General features: G+C 42.9%; 1 protein-coding gene across 1 annotated transcript in view; it reads right to left on the reverse strand.

The window, feature by feature from the left end:
• The window catches only part of PITPNC1 (phosphatidylinositol transfer protein cytoplasmic 1), a 1,057,002-nt gene that overhangs the window by 20,675 nt on the left and 1,015,831 nt on the right, over positions 1-20,496 (reverse strand). Inside the window, exon 7 of the mRNA XM_085617264.1 lies at positions 6,499-6,654. Coding sequence (XP_085473390.1) covers positions 6,499-6,654 — 156 coding nt within the window. The remainder of the gene's footprint in view (positions 1-6,498; positions 6,655-20,496) is intronic.

Consider the following 20,496-nt stretch of genomic DNA (forward strand, 5'->3'; position numbering starts at 1 on the left):
AAGGAAATGGGCAGGGAGGCATTGTTGGAGTAGTCAGAGGTTGTAAATGGGGTCTGACCTCTTATGCCATAAATTTAAGGTTTTCACAATCAAAGGACTAAGAAGAGTGAACCGAATGGAGCGGTAGGGTGGAGATAAAATAGTGAAGTTTGGAAGGTGTGCTTTATAAAAAAAAATAAGAAAAGGAAAATTACCGTAAATTATAATTTAAAATACAATGCTTTCTGTTGAGTTGATTGAGTTAATGGTTATAGTTCATTTACTATCAATGCTTTACTCTCAATATTTTTTTACACGTATTTTTATTAAGCTTCCATCAAATTCAATACAGGCGTGTCAATATAATGCACGTTGGAAATGTTGCATCATCACATTAATTCTGCCTGTTAGAGAAGAAAACAATTAATTTAGTTTGAAATCTTTTTATTGAGTTATCAACATACAAGATGGAAAATGAGGCCTAAGTCATAGGCCAGTGGCTATCACATTACATCAGATAGCATCAAAATAACATCAAAAGAAACTTCCCTGCCCCCCTCCCTGACCCCACCCCTCCCGTCCCCTCCCCCATTGAAGATGTCCGGACAGGAAAGCGAATAAGTAGACCCAGCGCTCCGTTGCGCCTTAGAGAAAACAATTAATTTAGTGTAAACTATCCCAACACCACAGCCTCCCAATCCCCTACCCACTCCTAAATCTCCCGCTTTCTGACAACAGAGTTTTGAACTAACTATTCCCCTTCGTCTAACTCAGTCAGAGGGGGGCGGGAAGGAAGGCTACCCATTCATTCCACTGAAGTCCCATGTGTCCCTCGATTAGTTAGGGAGTCTTCAGGAGAGGTGCCAAAGCCAGTGTTGGATGTTCCAACTACATATATTCCAGTGGGGGCTTCCAGAATGCATCGAACATTGAATGATCTTTGCTCACATCAGCTGCTAATATTTCCTGGGCCCAAATGTTCAGAGTTGTGTATACCATAATGAGATGGGGGTCTTTCTTTTTCCACCACACGGCTATCACCATCTTTGCTGCGCCTAAGCATTGCCATATCAAAGAGTGGTCTGTACTAGTGATCCATCTCACTTGGAGGTACAGCCCCAGTAAAACCACCATTGGGTCAAATGGTTAGGGAACCCCAAAAATGTGCTTAATTTTGCAAAAACATCTCACTCCAAAATGGTTAGAGTGATGGGCACGATCTCCATGTGTTTAGTGCCTCACCCCTCCAGACACATTTTTGCAGCATTTGGGGCTGATTTCTGGGAACATATTGTTAAGCCGAGGTGTAGAGACCAGTTATACATCACTAGAATGCACTTCCCTATACACATTGTGCTCTTATGTATGGTGTTCCACAGCAGCTCATACTCTTTGTCATCAGTCAGTCTATAAAAGCCTCTCTGTCCACCTGCGTTGGTATGAGTTCTGGAGTATGTGTCTACACCCAATAGGAACTTGTATATTTAGATATGACCCCTTAGTGGTTGTAGTGAGGTGAAGAGTTCCTCAAATGTAGTCTTGTCTCTTGTTGCTGCATCTCTAATTATGAGTGCATTACCGATTGCCTTTATTGGACTTAAAGAAGAAGTTCTGTCATTCACTCTAAAATCTAATTTCCATAGCATGAAGGATTTGATTGTACCGTTATGAAACATAAGTGCTACGGTTTTACACACTCTTTCCCATCAGGTAGCAAAGGGGCCACATACAGAGCCGGGGTGAAGTTCAGATTGATTTGATTTGGGGTAAATGGTGATGGGAAGGTTGTGATTTTTAGTTTAACAGCTTTTTTGTCCCAGCCTTCTAGTGTAGTGCATACTGGTGTGCTTAGGTGGGCGTTTGCTGGGCGTAGTGGTTTACATATCCAGGCTTTATCCCAAATGCATCTCCCAAAACAGCGTTGACTCAATGTGGAGTCAGCTCTTATCTGATTCATTTCTGGCCCGTTCCATCAATACCCTCAGTTGTGCTGCCTGATAGTACAAGAAGAGGTCCAGTACAGCCAGCCACTCCGATTTTGTCCTTTTCAGGATCCTTGAAGGGATTCTAGGCGGGGAACAGCGCCATATAAATCGACTTATTGCTCTGGGAACAGCGCCATATAAATCGACTTATTACTCTTTGCAGAGATTCAGAAAGCCAGGTTCAACCTTGATCGTCAGAGGAAGGATGGACATTTTGAGGGCATTAACCCTGCCTATCTGGGAGATAGGGATAGGACACAACATGCACCTATGAAGCGTGCAGTGTAGTTAGCTTTGAATATGTCTGCTCCTGATGGGACTTACCTTTATTCGCTAGTATTTCATAGAGCACGACGTGTGCCATTAAAAGGGGTACACTCCCCGAACAAGCAGTTATTAACATAACTGCTTGTTCGGGGAGTGTTAGATTTTAATTTTGGATCCTGCTTGTTCTGGAAGATCTCTAGTTGTTAGATCAAAGCCGGTAGTGACATATGTGGATCGCCTGGGGTCAATAATGCATCATCAGTGAACAGGGATCATTAATGTTCCTCGGCCTCAAATTGTAAGACTATGTTTTTCCTGGATTGGCGTTTATAGCTTGCAAATGGTTCGATATGCAGGACGAATAGTAATGGAGATAGGGAACAGCACTATTTAGTTCCTGTCCCTAAACTCATCGCTCTCAAGGTATGATCACGGAGTTTGACTCTGGCTGTGGGGTTGATAGCTGGTCATTATCATTCTGCCCAGTCGTGGGGGAAGGCCAACTAGTGAATACCCTGGAATGGTCCAGGAAACGCTTCAAAAGCCTCTTTGTGTCCAATGACACCAAAATCAACTATATTTTTAACCCCCACATTCTCAATCAAGTGTATCACATTTTTCATATTATCATGGACTTGCCTATCTATTAAAAACTTGGACTGGTCCAGGGGTACCACACCAGGTATCAGATGTTCCAGTCTGTTGGTTGTAGCTTTCTATAAATCTTCGTGTCACTATATAGGAGAGCTATCAGCCGGTAGGTGGCACATTTCATAGGGTCTTTCCGTGGGATGAGTATCCACGTCACTTGTGATCAGTGCTTAATTTGAGCTGGTGGTTTCTGGTGCTCGGTACCATCACGTTATTGACAATAATGGCTAACAACGGCTCTTATGTCAGTTTGCCACATGGTGGCGCTATTTCATTTAGAGATTATCACATTAACAGTTATTCAATTCAATATACAGAAAAATGAATGGTGCCTGCCACTCAAGCCATTTTTGTAGCTTGTCACAATTGTAGAAGTATGATGGTTAGTAGTTGTGATGGGACTGTCCTTGGCAATGCTGGCAGGGACAATTAGTGGCGCAAGCTGCAGTGGCCTCATGATGAGGGCCCTGGCACTTATTTTGTTTTTTACAGACTGAGCACTGCTTGGGCCTCAGTCATAGATGGTGAGAGTTTTACTGTTTGTGGCATGTGACTGAATGGTTTCATCAAATTAGGGATTAGTAAAGTTCCTATGTATTATAGAAGAGCCCCATGAAACCATCACATCCCAGGGCCTTAGAAAGGTCGAGGGGTGTTATTAATGTGGAAATGTAATCAGATGATACTGGGACTTTTAAACTTTCTGCTTGGTAGTCAGGCAGGCTAGGGAGGTTAGCTTGCTCATTTTTATGAAGTTTGATCTGTTTGCAAGAAACACTATACTGAATGTACACATATATTATTTCCTGAATGCCTCTTCTTTCTTCCACAAGCACTTGCTCTCCTGTATCTGTTAGGATTATGCACACGTTCCCTTATCCATTCTTTGCCTTAATTGTTGAAACCGTTGGATACTCAACCTATTCGCTGTATCACAGTTTGCCTTTGATGATGCAGGAGGCACAGATCACCTCTAGCAGTGAATAGCACCCTGAGCTGCCCCATAATGTGCGTTCCCCATTAACGGGGTCAATCTATATTCTTGTTCCACCATCTTAATTTCTGTCTCTAGTTTTTGTATCTGCAGGGCTTGAATTCTACAGAGTCCAGCCATTACCAACACATATCCCTTCTTCAATGAACCTCAACATACAGGAAGTCCCTCCTGTATGCACCCACAATAATGAGGGAATGGAAATCCACTATTTGTTCACAATCATTGTGATATCTTGGTGCGATGGACCAGCCGGATTCGCCACCACAGAACAGGGACAACGAAATAGGGACACTAGAGATACAAGAGATGGAAAGGCTCTAAGCCATGGCGAGAGATTCGAAAGCCCCCGCTTTCCCCCACCCCCGCCCACTTACCAAGCATCGCTCAAAGTAAGGACAGCACAGACAGACGAAAGTGTAGCACACACCGCTGACACATACAACTACACTAAGCAACTCGTTTAGGGAGGGGGGGTTGAGAGTTAGAACTGCTTGAACCTGTTGAACAACTTACTCTGAACAGATATTGCCATGGACGAATGAGAGAGTAATGTAATGTATACTACGGAAGAAATGTTTGATACTTGAAATGTGAAAAGCTTTAGCAAGTGTTATGTGAACCAAATGCAATAAAATCTGTTTTCAAATATCTTGGTGCGATGGGCTTCTGCCAGTATGTTGCACTCCTTTGCCATAATCAGTTTAGTCTTGAGAAACACTAACACCAAATGTGTTGCAAACTTCAGCTTCTTTCTCTGTCAGCACTACATACATCACATTCATGGTACTTCTAAAAGTGTCACAGGTGACGGGGATGTTACCTCTGTTTTGTCACTCAACATACATGCAGAACAATCCCAAAGTGTTCAACTGACTTACCCAGCCCTGGCCACCACAAGTCTTCCCACTCCCTGTTTTTCTCCGCCTGAATCCTCATGTGCCATCGTCTGCTAGTTCCGACAATCTTGCTCGCATCCCTTGACACTAATAACCCCTGGTGATGAATCAGCGCAACGTCACAAGCAGGTTCTTCCGACACACATCCACATCTCTTCAGTGAATTTGTTCTTCACTGGCCACCTGTTCGTTGTGTGTTCTCTCACCTTGACCATCATTTTATCTTCCTCCATTCACCTGGTCCACTCTTCCTCACACAAAGTTCGACCCAACAGCAGCCTTGTATAGGGTACAATGTTAGTGTTGGAGGTGGACTTGGTCTATAGGCGCAGTAGAATTTTCCGTGCACTGTCTAAATATGTGTCTATTATATAAGATTCCATTTATCTTCAGTGCTTAAGCGTGAAACCATTAAGTTTGGCCTTAGATTGGTTTCGGTTAAGTTTTAGATTTTGACTGTTACTCTCAATTAATGAGAACTTGACTCTTTAAATGAGCAGGCACATTCAAATGTAAAGTAGAGCCAATCAACCCTGCAGGCCAGTCCTTGGACCAATCAAGGTACTCATTCTCTTCCACAATATAAACCGTGATCAGGCAGGGTAACAGCTCCAAGGGAAAACGTATTACCATGACTTCTCTAACGCTGCCATGCACCAACCACGCGGAAACCAGGGAGCTAACTGCTTAACTATCGAAAGAAAATAAGGAACTCTGTCTGGGAAGGCTGGGACCCTCCACTTGTGGAGGCAGGTTTTCAAGTAGCCCGAGAACAGAGGAGGACTGACACGCCATTGGTTCCTTAAGATACTTTTGCACGGTGAAAAGTAAGAATCGTGTATTGGGATGGGGGAGTATTAGGGTTCAGATGCTGGAATACTGGAAAGGGTGCAGGTGTATATAGAAAAGTGAAATTGTGGCATCGGAAAAACACAAAGGTAACTGAAACATCAGGCACATGCGGGAGAGCATGCATGGAGGCCCTCCATGTGCATGCATGTTTGCAAAGACTACGATTCTGGTGCATCAGGCAGTGCACACTCGTCCACACGATCTGCCCTGAAAGAACAGAAGTGATTTACACAAGTCACTGTTCCTTTAGAATAGCGATCAGCGATATCCATTATAGGGGAGGTAGGAAATTGGTTCCAAAAGAAACACGTTGCAATGACCACAAACACAGGAACACCGAGCTAACTGATTCCAACATGCACAAGGGCATTCATTCTAAGCACCTTGGACGGATGTGCACCAGGAGAGCGCTCCTTGCGCAGGCCGCCTTTGAACGCGCTCACTCCTCAGTTGCACTGTGGCTTCCTTCCCTGGCCCCACTGCCCCCAGAGCCCCGTCGCCGCTGCTCTTAGCGTCCACACTCACGCCACTGCACTACAAACAGTGGTGAGCAGAGCTGCTTCTGCTGTGCGTTTACCCCCCCCCCCCCCCCCTCCCCCTACGGTCCTCTGATCGGATTCCTAAACTGGGAAACCTTCTGAAGCCGCTTCAGGTGGTCCGTATCGCGCCACATAAAAAGTAAATCATTTAAATAAGTGAACGGCTGTAGTTTGACCTTTCACCCTTGGATGCACTACGGCAAGTTGTACTTCTTTGGCGATGGGAAGCACGGGGGTCCCCACCAGGCGCCTAGATGACCGCGTGACGTCGTGGATGCTAGAGTTACAACCCAGGTTTAGTCTTTCTAAAGATAGCGTTTCCATTCACTGACCTTGTGTACAAACTGTTCTACTCGCGTCTGCAGTCCCCAGACCTCGAATTTCACCGTCACCAGCTTGTAGGAGCACATGATTGGCTGGTGATAGTCCCGCCAGCCCTCCTTCAGCAATCCCCGGCCCGTCTTCTCGGACTTGAAATTTTTGGGATCCTGTAAAAAAGGAGAGGGGCGCGTGAGAAACTGGATACATCACACAGTCATTAATCACTCTTTAGAAATCAAATGCAATTCTACCCAGAGGTCTTCTGACCATTGGCCTCAGTGTGAGCGGGCATTCCTCGCTACCTGCTGATCAGTGCTTTGTAAAACACATACGTGCCAGGGCCCTTGTCAGGAGGCCACCGCAGCTTGCACCACCCATTCCCCCTGCCAGAGCTTCCAATGCCAGCACACATGCACAACTAATCATCACACACTTAAAAGTGTGAAAAAATCCAGTCCCCGAAAGCTATAAAAAATGGCCTGGGTGGCAGGTGTTAGTCCTTTTTATTGTGTATTGAATTATTAAACAGTTGTGCTCATCTCTAAATTCGACTGACAGAGCCATCATGTGGCAGACTGTCATAAGTGCCGGTGCCGAGTACCGGAAACCACTGTCTTAAATTAAGCATTGCTACTGATAAATGTACTCATCATGGGAATACACAGTAAGAGGTGCTTTCAAGTGTTGTAATGGAGTTGAACGGTTAAATTGCTTACACCTGTCCACACACGCGTGCACAGACACACAGCCATGTCTATACTTCGATGTGGGGCTCCGACATTGATTTCAATTACACGTTAATTTACTATAACATGTCCAAGTCTACTAGGAGCACCATGAAAGTAAAAAAACAAGCCCTGGCAGTGCCAAAAGGTGTGGCTTTCTCCCTATGTCACTGTTGGGTTTAGGCACTCATTTAGCACACAAACTCAACAACATAAGAAAGATAAATGAAAAGTAGAAAAGTAGAAAAAAGAAAATATGCTGCCTAAACAGGGTGGGCATATCCTTTCAATAACAAAATTAAACATGGCAGCAGGTGGCCCATCTGCAATGGTATTGTACATAATGTTTTATTGTTTTAAAGTTCCTGCATTGTTGCCTGATTTAGAGCCAGGTTGGCAATCTTGGAATAGTAAAATAATGATACACTATAAACAATATCATTCCATGATGGTCACCTGTTTTAGAGGCAGTGGGTGCCAAGGATGTGGCACAATGTAGAGAAATGAGCGGCAAGCAAGCAACCTATTAAAATTGTCTGTGCAGGTGCAGTCTGCCCTCAAGATGACAATAAAAAAGGGAGAAGGAAATGAATTCATGTGGACCCATAAAATGAGAAAATGGCTAAAGAGGGCTGGACCCATTGCCACATGCTGTATGCTGACATGAATGGAAGACGCGTGTCAAGGTCACTCATACAGACCAATAGCAAAACGTGGCTGACCCAAAGCTACTCTATGTATCTATATGCATAAATATTTATAGATACGTATGAAAGTATGTATTTTGCAATGAATTTATTTCTATTATTAGATCATGGCAAATAACTAACCCTATCAGGCCTTCCTAAGAGATTCTAGCAAGAATGATTACAGTGCTAAACTACCCTTAGAGCTTGTCAATGGCGGTCATTCACACAAAAAACCTTGCCCACAAAGGTAATCTGTGAAATTTCATTACACAGAATTCCAATCTGCAGGCTTTAACACAGTGCAAAATCAATCCACCCTACTGGATTTAATCTATATATAAATGTTTCATATTAAAAAAATCAGGACTATTGTCTTTGTCATAACTTTCCAGAGCAAATAGATGAGACCCACTGCATCTAAAATAACTTTTCCTGATGAACCGATCAGGCCTATCACCTTTATCATTGGAATATCATCATAACTAACTCATACCTACTGTATTGAGCAGAAGCTTTCCTACAGGCTCCATCGAACATGCCAGAATAAAATTACAAGTATGTACACAATTATGGTTGTCAATCAATATAAAATATATTCCAAGACGTTTGAATAAGGATTATGAAAGTGCAAGTCTTCTATACCCATGGTTTGTTCAAGTGGCTCACCAACACCAATATTCTTGCCTACCACGGCAATCCGGGGTAAATATCCTATAACAAAATACCTGCCTATAGGCTTTAGCACAGCATAATAACAAATACAGCTTTTAGCGCCTTTTGACTTTAACACATGTTTTTCATAGCAATTAAGTCAGGCCTACTTGCTTTCGTCTAACTTTCCATAATAAACAGATCAAATCTATGGAATCTGACAAAACGTTTTCCAATAAACCAATAAGGACCACATAATCTTTACTATTAACTTGACACTTTAACGAACCACTTATAAAGGCTTGGAGACTACACTGGTAAAGAGGGCTCAAAACACTTTCCGTTTCTAAGACTACCTTCATGGCCCAAGTGGCATCGGTGAAAGCCGCCGCCCCTGGTGTACACCATGGTTGGGACAGTGATCCCGCCCCTTTTTTTCCTGCTGCAGTATTGCTGCCATGTTTAGCACTGTTACTCTTAGAGATCAGTAGAACAGTTGTGCAGTAATAATGAAGGGCACATTACCCTAGGGTTAGCAGCGTGCTCGGCGTCAAACCAGCTGTGTGCGAATTGCATAGATATGTATAGTGGGCCGAAACAGCTTTGTCATAAAAAACAGGCGTGGGATTTCACATAGCTTGCAATTCTATCGTATCTCTCCTGTGCCAGCAAACAACATTATTGTACATCTGGCCCTAGTTTCAGTAGTGCCAGTATCTTGGAAAAAATATATTGCCCCATCATATTTTACCTTTTCTGGTCAAAATGCTTTAAGGAGCTTTACAGTGTTTTTGTCATGAGTATTCATGTACTTTTTAAATTAATTTCCGATCTCTCTCGCCATGTCTTGCTTGAGCAGTAGCTTGAGGTTAGTTAAGTGCACTTAGTGGGGATAACAACAAACTGGTGGTTTAATGCACTGGCACGTTGCCATACTCCTGTAAAAATAAATCATAGATGAGAAGAGAATGTTTTAAGTTCTGCGCGAAAGCTTGGGCGACTTTCCAATTAATAGTGAAGCCTGAGATCCCTGAAATGTGCGCGTTTTCAGATCAGTGCATAGAAGGTGCACGATTTTCCACTGGCCCTGCTAACCCACTGCAGTTATCCACATTGCACCTATTTTATCCAATGTACAGAATTTCTGATTTATAATAATCATTTGCTGTTCACGACTTCTATCCTGCTGATTCCATTGGAGGTCATGTTTTCCTCAACTTGTTATTCCTCTCTAAATGTACATCTCTTGTATATATATGCCACTGTTCTCTTGTCTCATTCCGGAGTTGATTCATTACTTAACAGACAGCATTTACAATTTATTCTATATACTCGGTGAATTGAGGATTTTTCATTTTTTTCCTTTTTTTCATTTTTCCTGTTTTTCCTGCCACCCGGTGCTCCCCTCTTCCCACCACCTCCCAGGACCCTCCCCTTCCACCCTTCGTGACCCCCTACCTCCCTTACTCCCTGAGGAACCCTACCTTCCAAAAGGCAAATGCCTATTCGGGCTAATTTCCTCTCCGGGCTACCTATTTGATTAACTTAGCAGGTTGACTTAACTGAGGGACCTCACGGACCTCACAAACCTCCCTGTTTGTCCTGCTGAATTTTTGCAATTAAGGTGTCAACTTCTTGTGATGAACGTATCATATGCATATGGTTGTTCCACATCACCCTCAGTGTAGCTGGAAACCTCAATTGGGCCTTAGCCCCCAATCCATTCAGTTCTGGGAGTCTTTTTCCCAATTCCCATTGTCTTTCCGCTGTTATATGGGAAATATCAGATCTTATAAAGAAGGAGAAGGGGGCTTGTTCTGAGAATGGCGAGGGGATGGCACCTTCTTTTAAAGCGGCGGATAGGATCAGTTCTTTCACAGAGTAAGATAAGAAGTTAACCAAAATTTTCCGGGGTTTTAACCGACCGGGATTTCTTTTAAATGGATCCCTGTGCACTCTCTGGATTTCATAACTTAAATCTATACCAGTATGGTCTTTCAAAACGGTGCGCTTCAATAGGGAGATCAAAAAGTTCTTGATATCATCTCCTTCCATTGCCTCAGGCACATTCAAAATTTTCAAATTATTTCTCCTTGAGTGGTTTTCTAACCTCTCCAGATCGTCTTTGAGATCTTTATTCTGGATGGATATTTTCTCCAGTTTTGCTGCCGTGGCCTCCATTGTGTTCTTGATCTTTGGGATCTCCTCCTCAATTACATCTATCCTTGCGGTTGCAAGTTCCAATTTCTGGGCCAGCAACTCGCAAGATGACTGGATAGCAGCCTGATTCGCCTCAGAGATCAAGAATCTATTCGCCAAATCCGCTTGGTTAGCCTCTGAGACTGTGAACCTATTTGCCATTTCATCCTTCAGTGCTAAAAGGATGTCGGCCAACGAATGCGTGCTTGTAACTGGACCGGTCTTGATATCCATATGGAGAGGAGGAGACCCTTTAGGAGACTGGGTAGTAGAACAGCCCGTATCCTCAGATTGCCCTTTTGGCTTTTCCTTATTTTGACTCTCCGTTAATGCCTCTAATAGTTCTTGATTATCCATTCCTTGCTCTCCTTCCCGACCATTAGCTAACTGCGTTCCCTGTACCTGCTCTTCCTCATTCTGCGAATTCAAAATGGAGTATCTGTTGTCCAAGGTAATAGCAGGATGTACTTCTAAATGTGCATCTGAGTTTACTGAGTCTCCTGACGCCGATAAAGTATTTTCACTATTCATACTGTTCTGCTCAGAGTTGATAGCCTCTAATCTTTGCCCTTTCTTCTCTTTCGTGGGAAGGGGGGAAGGAGAGCTAGTAGGTGGATGTAATATAGTGGACTCTAATGATGATACTTTTTGGAGCCACTACAAATTTGTGTCTGAGGTCGGGGATTCGCTTTTGCAGAAGCTTGAGACATGACCTGGTAGTAAGATTTTAAAGAGGGGGTGGTTCTTATCTTGATACCCGCAGGCTTCTTTTCTTTTAATTTCAACTTGCCCCGTTGGGGTTTTGGAAAATAAGCGGATATCTCTGAGGCCTCTGAGGGTCTTTCCTGCTTAAACTGCTTCCCTTTCCTATCCGAAATACTTATCTCGGCCACAGGGGGGGGTATCTGCTGCGTAAAAATTGAGTGAGTAATTAATTTGTTGGAGTCCAGATGTGCCGCCCTGGCCCTTAATGAATATCTGGTTAGTTTAGGGGGGGAAGCACCCTCCTGCACAGGGATCCTATTCTCCATACATTCGGGGGGAAACTGAACCAATATTACCCCCTCTGTATTCCTCGACGTGTGATTTTTATAGGCGATAGTATTAGCAATAGTATTAGCGAGTAATGGCTCACCCCTGACTGAGTCCGAAACAGTCTCCCCCGTACTCAGGGATAATCCTCCCACCAACGAGAAAATCAACCTAGGTGTTACCACAGAAGGCACAGCTCTCACTCTCAGAATCTCCGCGGCATTCCCCCACCTCCAGCTTGGGCGTTCAGCAGCTCCGAGTTCGCCCCTCCCCCGCCGGAATTCCGTGCACGATCCAGCCTCCACAACAGCTGAACCAACCGCAGGAATCAGGAAGTCGGAGAAAATCTGTCCGTGCTGGGACTGCTGCCGCCGATATCTTCGTTGTTGAGGAGGGCTTCGGTGAGTACAGAAAAGGATTCTGGAGACAGACCATAATTCATGGACAAACAGGGTAGCATTAGCACCTCGCTTTCACCTCAGGATCAGCCATTAGCACCGGTAGCACGGAGCCCGGAGAGGAGCGCCCGCGGCCGTTCAAACAGCGGCCGCCATGTTCCTCCCGAGTTGGTCGGTCAACTCCGGAATGATAAAAGAAAAGGGAGGTAGTAAGATTCAAGTCATCTCATGGAATATAAATGGTTTAAGATGTCCGAGGAGGCAAAGATTGATTTTTAAGTACTTAGAGATGCTACCAGTCCAGGTCTGTTTACTACAGGAAACTCATCTCAACCAAGAAGAGTCTAAGAGTATTTTTTCCAAACTCCCATGGATACAATCTTTCTGCCACTCCCAACAATCAGTGAACTGCCGCGGGGTAGCAATCTTGGTTAAAAGGGGAATGTCCTGTGAAATAAAATCAGTCTTAACAGATCAAACAGGAAGATGGATTATAGCCCAGTTGGACTTCGGAGGGGAAAAATTGACTTGTTCTTCCTTTTATGGTCCCAACGTGGATGATCCCTCTTTTCTGGTCAAACTACAGGATAATCTTATTTCAGTACCCCCTCCTTTGATCGTCGGAGGTGACTTTAATGTGCGGTTGGACCCGGTTAAGGATAGGTCTAATCAGAGTCATACTATCGGCACTCCAAGATCTCGAAGGGTTATGAAAAGCCTCCTATTAAATATCAATATGGTGGATGTTTGGAGATCCAAGATGGGGAGTGTTCAGGGTTTTACCTTTTATAGTAAAAAGTATCGTCATTCGGCCAGGATAGATTATGTACTGATAAATAAGGAGGCCCTGGACAGGGTCCTTAATATCTCCATCCTTCCGAGTCATCTTTCAGACCATGCACCCTTACTTTTGCAATATTCCATGAGTAACACACGCCCGCAATCAAGGTGGACCCTGAATAGAGTATTTCTCTCAGATCCAGGGATCATCCAGGCAGCTAAAGAGGCTACAACTGAATTTTTTGTTTTTAATATTGATTCTGCCCCAATTGACCAGGTTTGGGAGGCATATAAAGCATATCTGAGAGGGGTGCTGGGTAGTCAAATTGGAATCAAAAATAAAAATAAAATCCGGGAATTACAGTCATTAGAGCTAAGAATATCTGCCCTTGAAAAAGAAAGGAACTGTATTAACCCTGAGAGGATTAGGGATATGGATAAGTTAGAGAAAGAACTTGAGGACGCTCGACAGAATCTCAGGATTTTTTTAGATGAGAAATGTAAGGCCCAGTGGCGTGTACGGAATATGGAGAATTTTGAATATGGGGAAAGAGCCGGAGCACTACTGGCCTGGAAAGCTAGATTAGATCGGGTAAAAAACGATATAAATGAACTTATTATAGACAGTAGTGGTACTAAATCTAGCACACAAGTAGAAATGCAGGAATGTCTTCGGTCTCTTTTCTCAAAGTTGTATAGTGAAGACATTACTCCCTCCGCTGAATCAATCTGCGCATGGTTAAAGGATAGGTCCTTACCTATGTTAACAGAAGCCGCCAAAGGCCGCTTAGAAGCACCTATCTCTATTGACGAGATAAGAGCCCAAATCAAGAGGGCAAAAAATAAGAAAGCGGCAGGTCTCGATTCTCTCCCTAATGAGGTCTATAAATTGTTAGTAGAAGAACTCCTCCCAATTCTCCATACACTCTTTAATGCAGTTTATAGTACCTCCGGGGTGGTCCCCAGATCATGGAAAGAAGCCATAATAGTTTTAATATTGAAACCAGGAAAGAATCCTCTGGCGGCAGATTCTTATCGTCCAATCTCTCTGCTGAATGCCGACTATAAAATCTTTGTGGGCATTTTAGCAGAGAGATTGGCAAAACTGGCACCAAATCTAATAAATATAGATCAGAAGGGTTTTATGGTCGGGAGATTTATCCAGGAGCAAACCCAAATTCTGATTGGGAATATAGATTTGGCAGAGATCAGAGGTGACCCCTTGGCGGTAGTGGCCTTAGATGCCGCTAAGGCCTTTGATCGAGTATGTTGGAACTTCCTATGGGGAGCGTTAGAGACAGCAGGTATAGGCCCGATATTTATCCAGACTTTAAAAAATTGTTATGCTGGGGCATCGGCGAAAATTCTACTAAATGGTTCCCTGATCCCCAGCTTTGAAATAAGGAGAGGAACAAGGCAGGGATGTCCTTTGTCCCCTCTCCTGTTCAATATATATATTGAACCTTTGGCGCAAATAATTAGGAACGACAAAGATATAAGTCCATTTGTATCACAGGATTATGAAAGTAAAATTGCACTCTACGCCGCTGATATTATTATTTACACTAGTGACCCCAATATAGCGATTCCCCGGATTGAGATATTGCTGCAAGAGTTCGGTGCATTGTCAGGATACTCAGCAAATCCGGATAAAACAGAAATTATGTGTTGGAATACTACATATAGCTTAGGCTCTGAGAGTGGGGAGTTTAAATATCTCGGAATTAAAATAGTGAAAGACCTGAAGAAAATACCTCTCCTAAATATAGCCAAAATTGAAAAAGACATAGATTATCTCTTTGCTAGGTGGAAGAACCTTCCTATGACGATATATGGAAGAGTAAACCTAGTAAAGATGTCAGTTCTTCCAAAATTGACTTACCTCTTCAATACGATCCCCCTCACTTTTCCACCAAAAAGTATCAGTAAAATTCAGGGCAAAATAGGAAGCTTCATATGGGCGCAGAAGAGTGCAAGACTTTCGTGGAAAAAACTAAGAAGAAAGCTTCTGAAGGGTGGCCTGGCCCTACCAGATATTAATTGGTATCTAGTTGCATTCCAGTTCAAGGGCACTAGGATGCTATTAACAACCCCGGTAGAATCTAGATGGGGCAGGCTATTGGTGGAAATGATTTCAGCTGAGGGGGACTTTGGACAAAGTGGGTTTCTGTATAAATTCGGGGCCCCCAGATTCTTTAAACGTGTACGCCTTAAAGTTTTAAAAACTGCTTTATCAAACTGGTATAAAATAAGGCGAACTCTGGGTATAGGCTATTACTCCCACTTTGCACCAATTTGGGATTCACCAGGGACCCCAGAGTGTCTGAAGGACGGCCTTGCTATCCCTATAAGAAAGGCGGGTTTGGGGAGATGGTCCGACCTGGTGGACTCAGAGGGGGTACTCTCATGGGAGCTGCTAGAGGCCAAGATTGGCTCCACCCTTTCGAGGTTCAAATACCTTCAGTTAAGATCATGGTATGAGGCAGAAGTGAGTGAAATCAAAGGGAATTGGGACATGGAACATCTATTTCAGGACCCTCATGTAAGGAAAAAAGAAATATCCCAATGGTATATAAATCTGCTTGAGGCGGAGGATAGAGAGATCCCGTCCCAAGCATCGGTGTGGAGCCCTCTCCTTCAAGTGCACCCCTTTGAAGCACGTTATGAATCTTCCTTTAAGTTACTCTATAGATACATAAGGCCTGCTAGGCTGAAAAAAAATCATTTTTTTGTGCTGAACAGGCTTTATTATACCCCCGCTAGAATTGCTAGGTTTGCCCCGGTCCCGACTCCACATTGCCCCAGATGTAAATATGACAAAGCAGATGATACACATATGTTTTTTGAATGTAAAGAATTGTGTTCATTTTGGAGGAATGTGGGGGATATTTTGACTCTCATTTTTGATATAGAATTGGAAGTTGATGTCAACCTTGTACTCTTTGGTTCAAACGACTCTATAAAGGAAGCACTGTCCCAATTAGAAAAGGGATTACTATTATATCTAATTATTTTGGCTAGGAGAGAGATATGCCTAAGGTGGAAGGATCCGACTCCTCCCAATAGAGAAGACTGGGTAAAAGCCGCGCTGAATATGGCTTGTTTGAATCAGGAAGACAAGACAGAAGTAGACGGAAACATCTGGTCCCCCCTATTAGCGTGGGGAGGTCGCTTGCAACTGATTAATCGCTAGTGCCATGAAGGCCGAATCCTGGTTCAATGATTACACCTATCCTCAACAGCGTGGGGAAGCCCAAGGGGGCAGCGACTAAGGCAGTGAGTCGAAGGGCGCCCAGGTTCTTAATTTTCGGCTTGTAAAATCTGCCTAGGTTTAAAGGTGAGATGAGGACAAAAAAAAAAAAAAACTGTTCTCTTGTCTCCTACTTGTTTCTTACTTCACCCACTTGTAAAGCACTCGGATACCCTCACGGATCATGTTCGCACTATATAAAACTTTACAAATAAATAAAAATTGAAGTGCGCTTAAGCTACAAGTATACACAAAAGTACAGTTGGCAAAACAACATACAACCCCTTTCATGAAGGCCTAACAAGAATCATCACAGTGAAAACCTACTTGCAGGGGTTTGTCAGAATGAGTGGCCAACACCAAAACTCTTGTCTGCTCTATTAATCTGTGAGAGATGTCTACAGCCTGTAACACTATTGGCTTTAAAAAATGCTTACCCCCAATAAACGAGCCATACTTACTGCCGCAGTCACACCTTTTCATAATAAACAGGATAGCTCTATGGCATTGGACTTTTCCCAGGGAACCAATCAGGCCCATAGCTGTTCTCATTAGCTTGTCATCATAACCAACCCAGGCCTACTGCAATCAGCATATGCTTTTCCACAACGCAACAGTCAGGCATACAGTTATAAAATTATACATGTATACAAAATTACAGTTGGCAAACTAAAATACTATCTCTCCTAAGAGGGCCTAAAAGGATGATCACTGTGCAAACCTAGCCCCACGGTTTGTCCGAGGGTGTTACCAACAACCTTGCCGACTATGGTAATCTGTGTTTTTCATATAACAAAATACCTCTCTGCAGGCTTTCACAGAGAGTAATAACAATTCACCCTCAAATGTGTATTGACTTTAACATATTCTTTTCACAAAAGACATGTCAGGATTATTACCTTTATCATAACCTTTCATGATAAAATGTTCAGGCCACCAGCCTTGATTACTGGCTTGCCTCCATAACCAACTCAGTCCTGCTGTATTGAGCATACCTTTCCCACAAGCCAAAAAGTGCAATAAAAGCACCCTTTATCATTATAAGCACACCACATCAGCTCAAGCAAAGGTTGTTACCAACATTTGTGCACCGTTTAAGCCCTTCTCTCAGTGGCACTTCTGAAAGCTTTTTTCTGTTGCTCACATAAGGTATGATGATAGTAGTGATGTCAAGCTGGACCTAACTAGAGAAAAGTAAAGGTTCTGTATTAATGGGGACAAGTCTGAGATTTGGAGCCCACAAAGATAGTCTTGGACTGCTACATCCATCCCCATAATGAAACTAGAGCGCACACACACACAACACTACTAGTACTCTTTACAGATAATCCACTATACTTCATTAAAATATTTCAAGCGCAAATAGATATATCTGCACACACACGCATTGATTTTAAAAAAAAAAATATATATAAGAGGCTAATGTAGGGTCTACAAATATTTCACTGGAAGGGCTTTGCAGTGAGAGCAGTAGACCTGAAGGGTGGAATGTTCTATTTAGCAGCAGAGCCATAAAGGTGAAATACTGCCTTGTTTTTCAGTGCAGCCCATTAACTGTTCTTTATGTGATATGAAAAGACAGCAGTTCATGTATACGAAAACTCTTCTTCACCTGCAAGTGTAGAAAAGCTAAAGAACAGGAACACTTTATTGTGAGATCAGACAACGCTGAAAATGAGAGAGAGATACGATCACTCTCTCAAATACGTACAAAATTTGTGCAAACATCTATGTAGTTCGCATATATATATATATATGTATGTACATAAAACGCGAAAAAACGAAAGATTAATTATAGTTTTTTTTAAAACACTGAAATTTGCTGTTATGGTACGTAACACACACAGTATATATATATTTAAACCTACCTGTTTTGCCGCCTTTCCAGATACGCCATTTCCATGATGAAGAGCGAGAGACGCTCGAAACGCGTAGGAGTTACATGGCTGAATTTGCTTGTGCTTACGAAGGTGGTTTTGACTGTGCTGCCTGGCGGAATAAATTGAAACTGACACGCTGTTGTGGGCCTCAAATTTGGGTGCTTCTTTTCTGTGGAATCTATTGCGGCCTGCCCAGGTCGCGGAGAGCCCCTGGCCGCAGAAGAGCGGGTCTGACGTGGTTACTACAGCAGCGTCAATGGAACTGGGTGTCATTCCCCCAGGAGAAGAACAGCATGGTAAATCCCCCTGGGGCACGGAGCGACCCACTGTGGTTTTTTTATTTTTATTTTTATTAGGAAAATGGGCGACAGGAACTACTAAAGAACTGCTAAGACCACAATGCAATATGCTGATATGCACAGAGGCGGGACTATGTAAATATTTAAACCTACCTGTTTTGCCGCCTTTCCAGATACGCCATTTCTATGATGAAGAGCGAGAGACGCTCGAAACGCGTAGGAGTTACATGGCTGAATTTGCTTGTGCTTACGAAGGTGGTTTTGACTGTGCCGCCTGGCGGAATAAATTGAAACTGACACGTTGTTGTGGGCCTCCAATTTGGGTGCTTCTTTTCTGTGGAATATATATATATATATATATATATATATATATATATATATATATATATATATACACACACACACTCTTCAGGATAGGTGTGCACTGAGCATGGCAAGGTATCAGCTTTGGTGTATGGTGTGCACTGCATACCATAATGGCAATTTACAGTGTTTTTGTTCTCTGAATCATAACCAATCTTTAACTTTTCAGTGAATTTTTAATGTTTATTTGAAGCTATGCTGTATCCAACCTTTTACTTGCATGGCTGCATCCAATTAACCATGGACGTCCAACTCATGCTGCACGTGGCTTTCAGGCATGCGGAGCCAGTGTTCGACACCGGGCCCACTCTCTGTCAATTCTTCCTGCTTTCACTAGTACCTCATATGAGCCTTCTGTTTTTTAGTGCATCTGACACTCATGAATTCACAGAAATTGGAGTATGTGAAAATGGCGGCCATTTCTGATGATAAAATGATGGCCGCTTGCTTGTTAATTTTTCACAAATTCACATCGATAGTATCTATCAATTACATTCTTCATATTTTATTGTTCATGGGTACTTGTCTACAGCGTCATCAGTCAATCAAATTTCTTAAAAAATTCAAATGTGATGGACAGAACTCAGGGGTTTAAATGGCATATTCGAAGCTCGCCTGACATTTTTCAATGCTAATATCTCAAAACTGAATGGACGTAAATCAAATAAAAATACACTTTCTGAATGAAGTTCTACTAATAAGCTAAGTTTGACAGAAATTCGTTAATTTACTGTAACCAAGAGCAACATTTCCTATGGGAAATGTATATTTTTGGCACCCCCTTCAACTTTTTCCCCCTGCATGAATCTAAATACAAATTGGCTTGCCAAATCAAGGCCACTTTCGCTAATAGCGTGAAATATTTTGCGCAGAACAGTCAAATGGTGCCAAAATTAGCACTGAAAAACTCTTTGTGTACGGAAAGTGTGGTAGAACTTCAACTACAAAGTTGCTAATGCCAACACTGTAATATATGTCGTCCCACCACCACAGAAGTCTCTGGCATGGCACTCAATGAGCAACTTGCACGAGACACAGGTGTAACCTTCCTGCTATATTACTGCAAACCAAGGAAGAAGGGCCACGCTTGAAACAAGCTAAACTAATATAGATTTAGTTTAGTGCTGGTGAAGGAGGCGAAACAAGCCCAGGCAGATTGACTCAAAGGTCATTCCCAAAGCAACATTAAGTAAAATCTATCCCGGAAGTAAAATTAGATCAATGGGGAATGGCAGTGTCAAAATGTGAGCCACAGTTCTTGTGACTATTTACCATTTCACACCAGTGCCTTCTGGTACTTCACAATATAGGTATTTATTTAATTATTAAAGATGGGTATATGGCATTAGCCTGACCACAGCTTTACAATTAGCAAAAGTTACAAGTCGCACTTGACCAATGAGGAGTCAAGAGCAACCAATTATCACTCTGAATAGTTGACAGGGTCTTACGATCTTTTCTGAAGGGGAGAGGATTAGGACTGACTAATTCAGGTAGCGGATTCTAAAGTCTCGGCGGTAGGTACGAAAATGCTTGGCTACAGGTTTTAGTGGACAATGACAATTCATGAAAAACGTACAAATCCGCACTGGTAAGAGTGTGCCTGTCCAGGGGTACACATGTACTAAATTTATAAACATTTCCAATTGTATTACTAGAAAGGTGTACCAGGCGCAGGTTTCCAGGTGTACTACTGGGAATGCCATGTGACATCTTCCGAAAGCTCTCATCCCCAGATTGTGT

The sequence above is a fragment of the Triturus cristatus genome, chromosome 7, assembly GCF_964204655.1.
Source record: "Triturus cristatus chromosome 7, aTriCri1.1, whole genome shotgun sequence".
Taxonomy (NCBI): Eukaryota; Metazoa; Chordata; class Amphibia; order Caudata; family Salamandridae; genus Triturus; species Triturus cristatus.